Below are 16,368 nucleotides of genomic sequence, written 5' to 3'. Positions count from 1 at the left end.
TTTGATTGACAGCTGCCAGGAAACCCGGGGTTGCCAGGTTTGATAAATGCCTGAACTACCAAGAGCCGAGCAGTGACGGCAGCAAAATCTAGGTGCGTACAGCCATAGATATATATAAACACTAGATGACTCACCCGCGCTGCTGGCCAATGGAGACCGACGTTGCCACTTGGCCGCCATCTTGCTACAGGCAGTTCTCTCATTCATAACATTATGGTTTACTATTTAAATAACCATAGCTTGCTCAATTTTCAAACGGTTTGGTTTTTTATAAACATCAAAGATGTAGTTATGATACTGTATACTTATAGTCATGGACTTTCTTATGAAAATAACATTAAGCAGATAAAGCAATAGCTATACACACACACAAGGTATTTATATTAAATATTTGCCGGTGTATATATTTCCATTTATTTTTATTATATTGTTAATATTTAAAATAAATTATAAAATTAAAATATATTTATATTTTATATATAAAAATCGGTCTCATGTTACCACTCTGTAAGCCAAGAGTTGTTAATTTAGCAATGCCTTAGCTTGAAGAATAGGGACACAACTAATGACAATAGCATATGGTGGTATATTATTTAGATATTCACACCTTTATCAGAAGAACCAAACCAACATAAAATGAGCTCACAGACAGGCCAGTTCTGTCTCATTTATCACAATTATACGAATATATAAATAATAGTAATATGGAAATTAATAAGTTACTTTTTTAACAATTCAATGTTCACTTATCAATACTGTGAGCCTGATTTTCTTACATTCTCCAACAGAAAACACAACTCAGCGTACTTTTAAGAAATTGATAAGGCAAACATATGTTTTGAGGCTCTGGACAAAAATGGCTATTTTGATTGTAAAGGTTGCCAATCCCTGGGTGTAGTTTCAATGTTTGCACATGTTTATTCAAGTGTATGAGTGACATAGAGCAAGTGAGATGGCCAGTGGTTCTCAAACCTTTTACACAGAGTACCACCTCAAATTATATTGGGCTCTCCTAGTAACACCATCATAGACCTTCCTGGGTACCACCGAGATAAAGGATTTAATATGACAAGCCATATGATGCTCTCATTTGTTAGTGACATTCCACATGCAAATAAAACAAGATAAGATGGTACTTTATTGATCCCAATTTGGGAAAACATTTTTAGTTACAGCAGCATAAGGGACAAAGCATTTTACAATGAATTAGAAATAAGCAAGAAAAATAAAAAAATAAAGAAAGAGGAAAATATACATGTTGAGTTTGGCAGGATATTATATATATAATATACATAAATATAAGGCATATGGAATATTAATGTTAAATATTAAATAGATTATATATGTGTAAAATGTACAACGTGGTTATATTCAAGAGAAACTATGGAGCAGAGAGTTATCTTCCAGCCAGAGGTGATTTGTTGAGTTATGGCACTGCGGAGCTGCAGCAGTCTGTTGGAGAAGGAGCTCCGTTGACTGTCCAGCTGCAGGTGGAGAGGATGGGTGGGGTTATCCATGATGGACAACAGCCTGTTCAGTGTCCTCCTCTCCACCACAGCTTCAAAGGGGTCCAGCTTGATGCCGATGACAGACCCAGCTTTCCTAATTAGTGTATTGATCCTGCTAATTAACGATTATCCTAATTATAGTCATAATATTGTCATATCTTACACGTGAAAGGTGATTCCACGGGTTCTTGTTTGCAGACTGCGGCGATTAGAGCAGCCGTAGGCTGCACAAAAGTCAAGCATAGTCAGGTACTTCTGTAAACACAAAGCCAGCAATTTCCTGTATCATAATGTATCTAAAAATGTAAGATGTTTTTAACAAGCCAAACCACTTGGAAGAAATCATGTGTAACTTAAGTTATGTTGAAAAGAAAGAGCAGTTATGCCTCTCCCACTGGTGTAAAGTTGCTGGGTGAACTTCTTAATACTAGGTCTCACTCACAGCCTCTTGTTATTAGCCAGCTAATAAATACAACCACATACACAAAGAAAAGCTGCAATTTCAACATGTCCAAGCATCCTGTATCATAGCCATGCTAATAACGTTTGTAAATCAGTCAAGATTTCAGCGATTTAAGAGTATTTGTGTGCAGATCACTCACCTTACAACAGCTACCATAGCGCGTACCAGAGTAGCTGTTGACTGTAGCAAGATGGCGGCCGGTGAGCTACGCTGGAAAATCTCCCATGAGCCATCTAGTGTTTATATATATCTATGCATACAGCAGACAGTAGCTAGCAGTTTTCGACGGACACAGCCCACTGAAAAATATATTGTTTTATATCAAATTAATGTATATTACATTACATTACATTGCATTTAGCTGACGCTTGTATCCAAAGCGATTTACAATAAGTACATTCGACCAGGAAGACACAACCTTGAAGAAAACAGAATCATATATATATATATATATATTAGTGCTGTCAAAATTATCGCGTTAACGGCGGTAATTAATTTTTTGAATTAATTGCGTTAAAATATTTAACGCATTTAACGCATGTGGAGAATGGCCCGCCCCAGAAGAGTTACGACAACGGAAGTCCAAAAACGGTTATCGTCACGTGGTTCATGTAGAAGAGGATCGTTCCCCGGAAGTTCATGGCGGGCAATGTGAATGCATTGATAACAGGAGATAGAACTACGATTTTTGGTAATTATTAGTGAATAAAGTTTTTGATTTGCAATATTTATACAACAAATCGATATGTGTATGTATTTACATCAATATGTTTTAAAAAATAAAATAGAATTTGCTCATATTAAGTGATAATATTAGGATTAGTGTGAACAAGGAGTTTACATGTTAGGCTAACAGTGCCTTGGTTAAAGAGCCTGTTGCTGTTTATTTATAGCTTTGAATTCTTTAAAACCAATATTATCTTCTTAAACTTGTATGGTAGTCAGGAGCATCACTTTCTAATGTTTATTGATATATTTAGAGGGAGGGGATCTAAAGTAATGCTTTAAAATTCAGATTAGATTAATGTCTACCATTTTCTTAAATTCATGGTAGTTTCAGTAACCATGGTAATTGAGGACACAAATTATCTAAATGACTAATGTCATCTTTATGGCTTTCAGAAAGGACAGGAGACCGACAGGTGACTATCAAAGGACTAGCAGCAGCAGCATGATGATGATGATGTTAAATGTGTTGTTTTAGGAACATCCATTGCAAATACATGGAATTCAATAAACATTGAATAGCATATCATGCAGTTTGTCTGTGCCTTTTCCTCCGTGTTGTCCTGGTTTGCTGTGCTGCCTCCTAGTCGCCACCATGGTTTGCTGTGCTGCCTCCTAGTCGCCACCATGGTTTGCTGTGCTGCCTCCTAGTCGCCACCATGGTTTGCTGTGCTGCCTCCTAGTCGCCACCATGGTTTGCTGTGCTGCCTGGGGATGCTCCAGTCGCTCAGAGAAAGGAGTATGAATGTACAGCTTCCCCACTGACACAGAGCGGAGGAAGCAGGAGCAATTTCACGACCAACAGCAAAAAAATATGTGATTTATATACAAACACTGCATTTGCACTTTTTCACAAAACGAAAACCACACCATTGGGAAAGTTAATGTTTTGTTTAATACAAAAAACAGGGAAAGGCTTGAAAAACACTGAGAGTTGAGACTCAGGGTGCAGGGTGAGGGTCTCAGTGCAGGTATTCAGGCTCCATTGAATCCCCCTCTGGTTCTTGTGCTGAAAGAGGGATAAACAGACAGGAGAAAGGGTTATACACACCTATATAGCACACCTATTGGATGGGAAATTGCCTTGGGGAGATAAGGTGTGGTCTTTGTTCCCAACTGAAGTTATGGAACTTTATTATTTGTGAATTTAATAAAGTATGACAAATGGCATCAGTAACAGATGTGATATGAATTTCTATAAAATTGTCTCACATTCTTGGTCATATTTTATATACAGTATGTAATGAGTATAACATGTCCAGTAAGTATAAAGTGTTTCCTAATACTGTGTATTCAACCACTATGGAATATGTATGTGGGCAGACAAGATTCAGACACAGTTGTTCTGTGTGTGAAGTAACCTCAAGTCACTCCGCAGGCACATTTTGATGCAGACCAGTTTGTCAAGACAAAAAAGGGCAAGACTAGGCTGAGAGCAGAGGCTATACCCACCATCTTCGTGCATCGCCCTGTGGTCAAAAAGAGAAGGGCCCCTGCACCACGATTCACCCGGGATCTGTATCTACAAAGCCCATAGCTCATGATCACAGCTATAGTGTGAAAGGTGACACAGGTATAATAAGTATGAACTCTTAGTAACAAGAGTAATATTTCTTATTTTTAAGTGGTATAATATTTTAAATGTTCGAACATTTACAGTGCCATGTCTTCTACTTACATTAGTCTCAAAGATTGAGGGAAGAAGGGATGAGGAGACTGAGAGAAAGGAAAGTGAGGGTGAAGAAAGAGAAGACATGGCTAGTGAGGAGAGACAGGGAGGGCGGACACCACCCACTCAGCCAGCAGCCAGTCAGCATACGAGGGAACCAGCAGCCATTCAAACAGATCTATTACAACAATTAAAGAGAAAATTAAAGAGCCAAGAAGGAATCACCAAAAAAGCAAAGGCTGCACTAAGAAAAATCAGGAAGGAAAATGCAGCTCTCAAGAAAACAATGAAAATTAGGGACAAGAAATATAAGAAAACGTTTTCAAAAGACCAACTGAAGGCATTAGGCAGACTCACCACAAAGGGGATGAAATGGAGCAATGAGACAATTAAGAAGGCTTTAAAAATTCGCTTTGCGAGCGGACCAACGGGTTACAAAACTCTGCAGGAATTGAAGATTCCCCTTCCAGGAATAAGGACACTGCAAAGAAGGATGCAATGTGTTAAGTTTGAGCCTGGTGTGTTGACAGAGGTCTTTGATTTCCTAAAATTGAAGGCAGATAAATTGACAGACCTTGAAAGGGAGTGTGTGTTGACCTTGGATGAAATGGCAATCACACCAAGTGTGGAGTTAGACATGATTACAGGAAAACTGTACGGTGATGTGACTTTACCAGGTCACACAGGGGTGGCAACACATGCTTGTGTGTTTATGTTGGCTGGAAACACAACACGGTGGAAGCAAGTAGTGGCATATCATTACACTGGCAATTCTATCAATGGAGCAGAGTACAGGCCAATCATTATTGAGGTAATACGGAGGGCAGCATCCATAGGGCTACATGTGCTTGATGTCACCACCGACATGGGTAGCCCTAACCGAGCCATGTGGAAATCCTTTGGGGTGGACCAAAATAAAACATCGGTGCCACATCCAGCAAAACCAGACAGGCAGCTCTATTTCATGCCCGATGTCCCACATCTGGTAACATTTTTAAAAAGTGCCCTTGTCCGTGGGCAGGTCTTCATAATTCCTGAGGATGTTGTTAACAGAGAGAACCTCCCCTCTAACGAGGTTTCTGTGGTCCCCATTAAGGACTTATTGACCTTTCAGGAAGGGATGGCCTTAAAAATAGCTCCCCATCTTTCAGCTGCAGCCATCGAGCCAAGACACTTTGATAAGATGAAGGTTGGTCTTGCTCTAAATGTGTTCAGTAAGGCTACAAGTGCTGGGCTGAAATACATGGTGCAGCAAGAAAACCGCCCTCTGTCATACCTGACGACAGCGTGGTTCCTGGAGCAGGTTGATCGTTGGTTTGATCTGATGTCATCTCGCCATCCAATTACAGCCCTGAGCAGGCTCAAGATGGAGGAGTACCAAAAGGCCATCACCTTCCTCCAGAACATCATCCATCTGTTTCGTGGGATAAAGATAGGTCAAAAGGGAGGTTGGAAGCCTGTTCAAACAGGGGTGATAATGGCAACAACATCAATTTTGGCCATACAAGAGGAGATGCTTACACAAGGACACAGGTTTGTGTTAACGTCAAGGTTCACACAAGACTGCCTTGAAAATACATTCAGCTGTGTGAGGTCTAAAAATCCTGTCCCAACTCCAGTGGAATTCCATCATGCACTGAGAATCATATCTGTGGGGCAGTTCCTCACCACCATCAGCTCTGGGAGCTACCAGGAAGACCACAGTAGCTTTTTGGCAGACTTCCTGGACACAGGGGAGCCAAAAATCACTCCATCAGTCAGAGTGGAACAGCTGATGGCGGTGAACAGAGCAGCAGCACCTGACCTCACAAAAACTGAGAAATGTATTCTCTTCCATCTTGCAGGCTACATCGTCCACAAAATCATCAAGTTTGCCAGCATCTGTGAAAAATGCAAAATTGCAACAGAGCACCATGATGAGAGTCCTTCTGGTGACAACAGCTTGTTAGTGGACTTGAAAGACTTCAAGGCAGGTGCTCTTTGTCGTCCCTCCCAAGAAGCCTTTGACTTCATTCACCAAATTGAGGAACTATTTAGGACCAAGACTGGTTCCTCCCTCATGCAGCTCCCCAACGCAGTGGGTGTCTTGGAGAAAGAAGCTCAGGCCCTCTCCAGCAGGCTTCCGTCATGCTGTGGAGTACAACAAAAACTCGTAAAAAGATTTATACGGCTGAGGCTGAGGATTGAGGCAAAACAAATCAGAAATGACAGAAATTAAATTAAATTAAAAGATGGCCATTTTGGAAGCAAGAGCCAATCCAAAAAGGTGAAAAGGAACAACAGCAGCCAAGCTACCACATCCAGCAACCCCCAAACAGATCCACAGCTGCAATCATTTCCATTAGCCGTTGCAATGGAAATATTTGGACTAAACATTGCTCTTCCACCTGCCAGCACCCAGCTAACATCACTGCCCCTCCACACGTAACATCACTGCCCCTCCACCTGCCAACATCACTGCCCTCCACCTGCCAGCACCCAGCCAGAGGAGAGCAAACAACAAAAACAAGCAAGGTGTCCCGTCATGTACCTGGAAGTTTGGGTTGGCAAAATGGAGTAAGAGAGGGACTTGAAAAACCTTGGTGGCTCTCTACTCCTGTTGTTACAGTTGTCTTGGTTACAGCTCTCACATGTTTTTTTGTTGCCATTTCCACATCTTTAGAAAATATGAAATAAGTGAAATCAACCTCTTCTCTGGAGAACAAACTTTGATTTCTCTGTCTTGTGAGTTTGCAGTCTTGCTCCTCCACCTGTAACATCACTGCCCCTCCACCTGCCATACAGTAGGTTACTAACAAGATTACTTATATAATACAGTGATAGAATACATGTTTAGTATGCTTACTTATATAAAACAGTAGTATTAAACGTACCTTGTGTTTTCACACTCACTTAAGTCCCTCTCCCTTTGCCATCAATCCAAAATCAGCTGAGCTGCAATATTATACAGGCAGGTAATAATCAACATAATCACAAGGACACAATATGGCTCTGCTAAAAACACTCACTCTTACACGCACCAAAGTTATATTTATCTAATATTTAACTCCCTCCACCCCCGCATACAATCCCGTTTAGAAGCCCCTCTTCTCTAATTCAACAACGTTGGACCAAATGACATTAAGAGAACGGAATTTACAATTAAAAGGCTGTTCAACGTCTGTTGCTAACTTGCTTCGGTATCCTAGCTTGAACTGTTATCTGTAAACGTTCCCTAAATCTACTGATTTAGGGATAATCCACTGACATCCTTTAATACACATGTTAATTTGAATCAGATGTACTGATAATATCCGCAATATAAATCTTTAAACTTCTTCTTACCTTTAAAAGTCCGTCACGAACGGTCTATTATGCTGCAACTCCACAGCTCTGCTAGCCTTGGCGCTAACTTCCGGGGAACGAATGAGAGGCTCCACGATCCGCCATTGCTGTAAACAAGTGGTCCATTGGAGTGAACGGAGATGTCATAACTCTTCTATTATACGGCTCTGGCCCCACCATGAAAAATGATGTTAAAGTAAGCAAAATAAAGTCTGCCAACTCGCGCGTAGTAAATTGCACAGACAGCAGCTAGTAAGATTGATTTCAGTAGCCACGGTTTTGAAAACTTTTGTCACGTAGTGATCGTCTTCTCAATAGAACATCTTTGATAACGGCGTGGTGTTGTTGCAGGAAGTCCCGACGGAGAATACTTTTGCTGTAGTACAGGGGTGCACATAACTGGTACGCAGGTTATGTGCGTAATCTCTCTGAAATGCGTACCGTCACTTGTGTCACAAAGCGCATTTGCGTACCGACGTACTTGTGAAGCTTTTCCAGAAGGCGGTTAGATCACCGGACGACAGAGTCGGTCTCCGTGTGCACAGACAGGGCTGCTGTTAACGTCGGTCTGTACCAAAACCACGCCAACCGGCTGCGGAGGGAGACTTTCTTTGTTTGCCGTTCTTAGCCTCATTTCCGGTTTAGCGTTAGAGAAACGGCATGATAGACAGACGACAGACACATGGCAGCAACTTTCCCTCTGCTTCATTCATTTCTCCTGTTCAACAGGTTAGTAGTGTGTACACAGATTATGTCATATTCGATCTAAGAAGTGTCTTTGAAACTGTTTTATGTGTAGTTTAATGTCATTCTGTAAGCTACGTCACTCACGTGTGGCTAATGGCGTCCGCTAGCTTCTTTAACACAGGCTGTTGCACCCTGAATAATGTAGCCCCACTATGTCTATGAGTCCCGTGCACTAGTCTGGCTTACATTTCAAGTTTATTCTGTTTGTATAAATATGTGAAATGCTGGTCTGAGGTCATAATTGTTCATATTATTTAAATACTAAAGCGCTAATGCTATGCTAATATTGTGCCTGTACAACAGCCATGTTAAAGTGACTACAGTCGGGTTGTGTGTGTTATCTGTTATCACTGTATTATATACTGTAAATGAAAAAGGCTTTAATCCTTCATGAAAGTCATAATATGGCATCTGTATTTATGTCCATTTTTTATTAGAAAACGAAATGTGTCAGACATACAGTTATTTTGATTGGCTAAATGTATTTTTACATTCTCAGTTAGCTTCAGGCCTCACTGAGGAGAAGTATTGAGGTAGAAAGCTGGTGAAGCCATTTCCTTATATTCTGTTTGCACAGATAATAAAGCTGGTTGGCAAGAAGGAAGTCATATTCATTCGACCACACAACACAATGCAGAGATACATAAATAGAGAAAACGGATATAATTTGTAAGTGAATTTATTAATGTGTTTGATCAATTCTGGCTAGGACAACCACACAAAGGCAGCAACTTTCTCTCTGCTTCATTATGTTCTCCTGTTCAACAGGCTTATTATCTGATTACCAGCTCTGCACAGCGGACTTGTAACACTAGCAGCAGTGGAGATGGAGCATCAGAACCTGGAGAATACAGCAGCAACAACAAGGATCCATTTGGAGATAGGTAAATGTAAATATTACAGTAATAGTGTACTTTCATTGTGTGGGTTTAGTTAAATAGGTTGTAAGAGAGAGAGACTCCTGTCCCACCTCCCCATTTTATTTTGAGTTGTGTATTGTTATTTGTGCTTGAGAAACATTCCACTTGAACTTTATATTTTAATGAACTTAGTAGTAAATATTGTCCTATATTTCTTTCCGATTTCACAGCTGCCTGCGCCTAGCAGCAAGAACCTCCATCTGTGCCTGCACCCAGGTCAAGATCTACCGTGGCTCAAGGGCCTTCACCAGAGCCATCACCATCAAGGACCAGAGGACCAGCATCACTACAGCAGCCTCCACCTCCATCTGTGCCTGCCACAAGATTAAGATACACCTCGGTACAAAGGCCTCCACCACAGCCATCACGATCAACCCAGCCAGCAAAGAAGTCTCGCCTAGCACACCTCCCTCCCTCCGACACAGCCACCAGCAGCCCATGCACCATCACCCCCACCTACACAGCAGCCAGACCCACTGTCTTGGAAGACAGACAAAGACCATGGCACTGCTCCCCCTGTCTTTACATTTATAATGAATAGTTGGTTGAGAAAGTTCTGATATTGTCAGGGTTCGTACAGTCATTAAAAACCTGGAAAAGTCATGGAATGCAATATTTTTCCCAAAGTTTTTGGAAAAGTCATGGAAATATAACTAAAGTCGCATCAAATATAATTGATATGTTATCTAATCATCGAAATAGTAATACTATAATGATAATAAATACTGTATCGTATAATGAAACGTAAAATGGCAACTGGCAGTATTTCGCTGGTGAGAGATGTTTACAATCACGCCCTCTAGTCTACAGGAGCTACTATTTGATATAAAGATGCCAGGGAAGTGCAGTTTCAACAATGTATGGCTTCTAAAGGATAAGTACCAATTGTGGTTATCAAAAGACATTGACCCAAGACGTGCTAAATGCAAACTGTGTTGTAACATATTCAATATTTCGAATATGGGCGAGGCAGTGCATGCTAGCCACATGAAAGACTCATTTAAAATCATTGGTGAAAAAGTGTATGAACCCTGTATTGTAAATATTGAGATTTTACAGTTTCTTATGTTAACATAAATAGTTGGTTGAAAAAAAAAGTTGTAATGCTCAATTTGTATTTGTACACATCACATGAACCTCAGTATGGGATATGAAGTCATGAATCAGTCCTGATGTAACTTTTCTGTGGTGAAAGTAGAGTGATGGAACTATTTTACTCCAAATTCTAATTTACACATTTTCGTTTTAGACATGAACAACACATTTGTATAGGCATATAGTGTAATTCATATATTTCACTACGTTTGTGAACCAAAAACGTTGGTAAACCACATCTGAAACACCAAAAAAAATGGATGACATGAGTACATCTGTTTTCACGAGAGTTTTTAAGTTTTCCAAAAATCTGATTTCTAAGCTAAGTATCTCATAAGACAGTGCTCTAAGTCTAAGGTGAGTGACATTGCATTTCTAGCAAGACCAGAGACTGAACATTTTTGATATCTTACACCATGCCATGTTATAAGAAGTACATTTAAAAGGTGATTTAAGGAGACATAAATACCCTTCACTTCAGTAAGATAAGGTAAGGCGATTTTATTTTAAAAGACAATGAAGGCAGGTTATATTGATTGATATATTTATTATATTGAAAGCCAAATTAATACATAGTCCCCTGAATCTGGAATAATGTACAATTTACAGCCTCACAATGTCAGGAACTTTTCATCTACAGATTGCTTTGGTCTGGTTTTGCTCTTCACTGATTGGTTACTGAGACTTTGAACTTAAACGGACCTCCCCGTTTATAAAACGGACCTCCCCGTTTATAAAACGGACCTCCCCGTTTATTAAACTGACCTCCCCGTTAATCCGCGCGAAACTACGCGCGAATAAACGCGCGAATAGTGACGCAAATGGCTTTCCATAGAGCAGAGCCGCTCGTGGGCGCAGAGCCGCTCGCGGGGGTTTAATCTGCGCGCGAGGGTCATTTTATGCGTGTGTAAAAGCACATTTTCTGCTCGTGAGTAGCTTGTTTTACGCGCGAGAATATTGACCCAAATCTGACTCCATAGAGGTGCTCTGTAAGGAAGTCTGAAGGAAGGGGCGGATTCTTTTCGGCTGTGTACTTTCAAATGTGAGTGCACTCGAGCCGGTTTCTGAAACGTACCTACCCCACCTTTAATATACAAAATAAACTTACAAAAGTCAAGAAGATGCATATTGGGTTAAGGTCCGACAGACACTGGAAAGATTGTGAGTCCACTAGCTATGCCCATAGAAAATGTGTTTTAAAAACAAAACCTTTTTAGAAGGTAAGACTTCCTGTAAACAACCAAACTATTCCTACAAGCTGGTGGATTTCAGCTGGTGACAAAAGGAGCTAAACCCTCGAAAGAATCTAAGATGGGGACTAGCTTAACCGGTTGTACCCGCTGTCAAGAAAAAACAGAACATGTATGTTAAATGGCATATTCTGTGTGAGAGAAACAAGTATGAATAAGAAGAGGGAGCGTTTGGCCATTTCACACGAAGGGATCCCAGGTACTGTAAAGGTTTTTATCTCTTTCATTCTGTGTTTTTACCAAAAAGTTGGACCCAGTTTAGCCGCATTACATTTTTTGAGAAGTTTAGTATGTCTTCCATGTTGCAGGTGTTCATTTAAAACGAAGGACTTTGCCAAAAAGGTGCCAATAGCCCAGGATCCTTGTCCCCTAAGGCTAAGCAATTGGACAAAGATCGGAGGCTGAGGCAAAAAAACGTTGTTCTTTTAGATTTCTGTTTGTTCCAATGAATATGGTAAAGGCTCAGTAGCTGCCGGTGAGCTTAGTTTTGCACCAACGGTTAAACGTTGTGTAAACAAAACTGTGATGCTCTTCAAACATGTTTTTCTTCCAAAGGTCTCGCATGGAATAAAAAACCTCCAAAAGTAGGTTTGTGTAGATACAGCAGCAGTGGAAGGTGATTTCTTCAGGTTGACATGAAGGCATTCCAGGTACTGTAACCTTTATTGTTTTCTTTTGTTTGGTTTATAACCAAATAGTTGACCAAGTTTAACCATGTCATGTTATTTGGCTGTGAAGATGCTGTTTGTGCTCCTCCTGGCTGCTGCAGCCGAGGGCCAGTCGCTGCACTTCGGAAAGTGTCCCCGTCCTCCGGTTCAACAGGACTTCAACGTTGCCAAGGTAAAATAAAATGATGTAGATTTCTGCTTTTATTGACGTGTTTAAACTAGTACATTTGTACAGAGTATTTACAGTATTATTATTATTATTATTATATCATAGGTAGTTTTAGTGTCCTATTGAGTCAATAATGGGATTCACTACAGCTGCCTAGGAGTACATTTTTAAATGTTTGATATTACCATGAAACTTGCCCAGTTGTATACTTAGAAAGTGGTTTTTGTATTACAAGTATGCCAAAATGTGATGTTTTAAGATGCGTATAATATGCATGCCTTTTCTAAATATGTGCTCATTTGCATTTATTTCTGGGTTAGAAATGTGAACATTGGATAAAGCTTAGTTAAAAAATCTTGTTTCATTTAGTTGATATATAAGAGAATGTGAAATGTTATCTGTAAATGTGCAAAGGAGGGATTATTTAATATAATATCAGGCATTAGGACTTACTTCACCATCAGCAGCCAAACCCTTAAAACTGTTCAATCCTGTATTATACAATACATATTATATAATACTAATACACCACTGTACATGTTGTTTTGTACATGTTATATATTGAATTAAAATGTGCTTCTTTACTTAAAGGTGGGGTAGGTAAGTTTCAGAAACCGGCTCGAGTGCACTAAAATTTGAAAGTACACAGCCGAAAAGAATCCGCCCCCTTCAGACTTCCTACATTACTTTTTTAACTTAACCTGTTTTTTTTAACAATGAACTGGTTTAACCCTTTACACTCTCCCCTGCTTCTTTTTTTTTGGAATGTCTCCTGACATTTGACCAAGTCTGAAAAAGTACAAGTGCAGTCTATTATATGTCAATATGCCTGTGTGAAGCAGTTGTAGATGTAAGGGTGTGAATGTGTGAAGTATGGAAGGGGAACAGCACTGAGTTGACTTTGGAGAGGGTACATTAGCAGAAGTGAGTTAACACCGGCATTCCACTGCTGGTAAGATGGCTGTCCCATTTAGTGTTGCACGGTGTACCGATACTTGAAAGATACCGCGATACCCTGCCGTTAAAAACGGTACGATTCCTCCGTTTCATTAGTATCGGTACTTTAAGAATGACGGGGAAAAGTACTCTGGTGAGAAAGCGCCGTTTTAATAAGAGCCGTGTGTGTTCAGCGCTCTGCTTCCACTCCCTGCGTGCACTGCAGCCGTGCCTGCAGTCCCGCCCCTCTCAAGCACGCTCTAACCCCCAAAACACACCAGGAGCGTCTGCGTCGCGTTACGGCCGCGCCGCCGCGGTCGTAAGGATCGCGGCCACTCTAGTCAATGAGTGCTATTACACCACACGCGCCGCGTTACGGCTAAGACGCGTCCCAGAAGCGGCTCGGCGCAGCGCTTCTCTAAAATTAGGATGAATCCTATTTTTGCCGCGGCGCAGCCGTAAGGTAAAGTCGGGCAGGCAGCCCCCCCCTCGCAGGAAGTGGAAAGGTGAGCATCCGGGCCAGGCCCATCCCCCACATATACTAATTTAGCAGACCCCACAACACCTCCACTACGAAACGCACCATGGACGACGAGGTGTTCATAATGGAAGTGGAGAAACACACAATTTTATATGATGTAACCAATGCTTTTTACAAGGACAACATCAGAAAGGACAAGGCCTGGTTTTTAGTCGCTGCAGTTTGTGGAGTGGAAGGTAACAACTACATATTAATATTTTAAAGTTAATTAATACTTGTAGGTACAGTACAGAGCCATTCAGTAGTTTAACATCTTTAACACCTTGTTGTCTCCTTTGCTGGTTGAGGGGGTGCACCCATAACCGGCTCCTTCTCCTCCCCCCATCCCCCCGTAGTCTTTCAAGTAGGAGAATACATGCCAGCGTTCTCCTCCGGTTTACAGGCACTGTAAATGATATATATATATAGAATAATTATGATGATGAATGCATATTTTTTTACCACTAAAATACAGCAACACATCTTTGATTCATGTCGTTTATAACTGGAATATTACAATTATTATTAACTGTGTCTGTAGTCTACAACACAACAAAATAGGAAATAACAACAATAAACACGATTTAAACAGACACAAACATAAACCATTTAACTACGTATAGCCTACTTACTTGTAGAAGTACAAATGTCCAGGAAATATTCCAAAATCAACAACAACTGCGAGGCTGCACACACGACGCTCCGCTTCCGCAACGTTTTGAAACGCGTCTGGTGTGTGTTGTCGCAGGAGGAGGTCGCAGCGTGGCGCAGCCGCAACGTAACGCGGCGCAGACGCTCCTGGTGTGTTTTGGGGGTAAGTCCCTCCCCTCTCTCGTGCACTCGGCCACGCGCTAGCTGCCAGAGCATGTGAGAAAACGAGAAGCATGGCTGCAAGTGGGAGTGCAACTGCCGCTGCGCCTCGGCTTGTTGACAAAAAAGACGCCAGAAGCGAAATTTGGAAGTATTTTAGCTATATCTCTGACAGTGAGGGCAAGCCTACGGACACCACGAGGCCTGTCTGTGAGAAATGTTTTAGATCCCTGCAAACCAAGGGAGCAAGCCAACACATCAAACTTGGCTAAGCACCTCGCCGACCGCCATCCAGAGCTGTTTAAAGAATTTAAAGACAGACAGGTTAGCGGATGTGATAGATAACATCATTACATCATGTTCAAGCCCATGCCCTCAAATCTAAGTCAAACAAGTGTATTTTATTTAGTGACAAACGAACGTTTTAGTAGTTTGACGAGGCAATTAATGGCAATGATAACTGTCTAATATGGCTATCTTTTTAACTAACTTACCAATGTGGCTAACATCTGCAATATACATTTTGTCAATAATTATTTATATTACTGTACATGTTAACATATTAAAAAAATTATATTTTATAAAACAAAAAAGTTGTTTGAGATGATGCTTAATTTTATTTAATACAAATTATTGTCATTTATTTAGTTTATTGTTCTCATTGTTTAAAAGTTTGTTATGGTTCTGGTGTGAAATAAAGCACAATAATTACATTTAAGACTGTTTCCCTTTTTTTAAGAAAAGTATCGAAAAAGAATCGGAATCGCAATTCTTGACTTGGTATCGGTATCGAAACCAAAATGTTGGTATCGTGACAACACTAGTCCCATTGTGCCATAGGTGAACATTTATCTTGGACGTGCTGTCCGTTGAGATCTTCTGACTGTCTCCGCCTCCACTTGATGTCCCTCCTCATCCGCTACCATTCCTTCCATATGTCTGTCCTGTGGTTCTTCCTCCACTGCAACATCCTCAGCAGCTCCCTCCTGTATCGGTGGTGGATTTTCCTCCTGAGCGTATGTTTCCTCTCTGACAGCGGGGTGAAACTCACAGGCTCTTGCTCTCAACTGTGTCTCAGGGCGGTGCACTGCTTGTCTATGCTCAGTCTGTTGAGGTCTCACTAACCTGTAGCATGGAACTGACTGAACAGTGTACTCGTCATCCGAGCTGTCTGAGTCGTCCTCATCTACCTCGGCAATGTGGGTCTGTGTCTTTTTTTCCAACCTTGGCTCCTCTTTCCGATGTTGAGCAGGATTCACTTCATCCAGGGGCAGCTCATTCACTGGCAAGAGCAGGTTCCTGTGAAGAACACGCAGCGTCTTTGATCCCTTCTCTGGTTGCACCTTATAAACTGGTACGTTGTCAACTCTCTCCACAACACGGTGAACAACCTGCTCCCAGTATGACCTTAACTTGCCAGGTCCACCTCTTTCTGACAGATTTTTTTACCAACACTCGGTCGCCTGGCTGAAGGATAATACCCCCGACTGCTCTGTCATACTGTTTCTTGCCTCTGGCTGAAGATCTTTCACTGTTCTGTGCAGCAATCTCATATGCGGAGCG

General features: G+C 41.1%; 1 protein-coding gene across 3 annotated transcripts in view; it reads left to right on the top strand.

The window, feature by feature from the left end:
- The first annotated feature begins 11,582 nt into the window (after positions 1-11,582).
- The window catches only part of LOC117539777 (gamma-glutamyl hydrolase-like), a 34,756-nt gene continuing 29,970 nt past the window's right edge, over positions 11,583-16,368 (top strand). For 2 of the 3 annotated variants that reach the window (XM_034206084.1, XM_034206083.1), the window contains exons 1-3: positions 11,599-11,901; positions 12,258-12,352; positions 12,441-12,542. In XM_034206084.1, the coding sequence (XP_034061975.1) occupies positions 12,338-12,352; positions 12,441-12,542 (117 nt within the window). In that variant the 5' untranslated portion in view covers positions 11,599-11,901; positions 12,258-12,337. Of the gene's footprint in view, positions 11,902-12,257; positions 12,353-12,440; positions 12,543-16,368 lie in introns of all 3 variants that reach the window. The other variant, XM_034206087.1, reaches the window with a different exon arrangement.

The sequence above is a fragment of the Gymnodraco acuticeps genome, unplaced genomic scaffold (genome assembly GCF_902827175.1).
Source record: "Gymnodraco acuticeps unplaced genomic scaffold, fGymAcu1.1, whole genome shotgun sequence".
Classification (NCBI taxonomy): domain Eukaryota; kingdom Metazoa; phylum Chordata; class Actinopteri; order Perciformes; family Bathydraconidae; genus Gymnodraco; species Gymnodraco acuticeps.
This window is presented reverse-complemented; position numbering and strand designations above follow the sequence as displayed.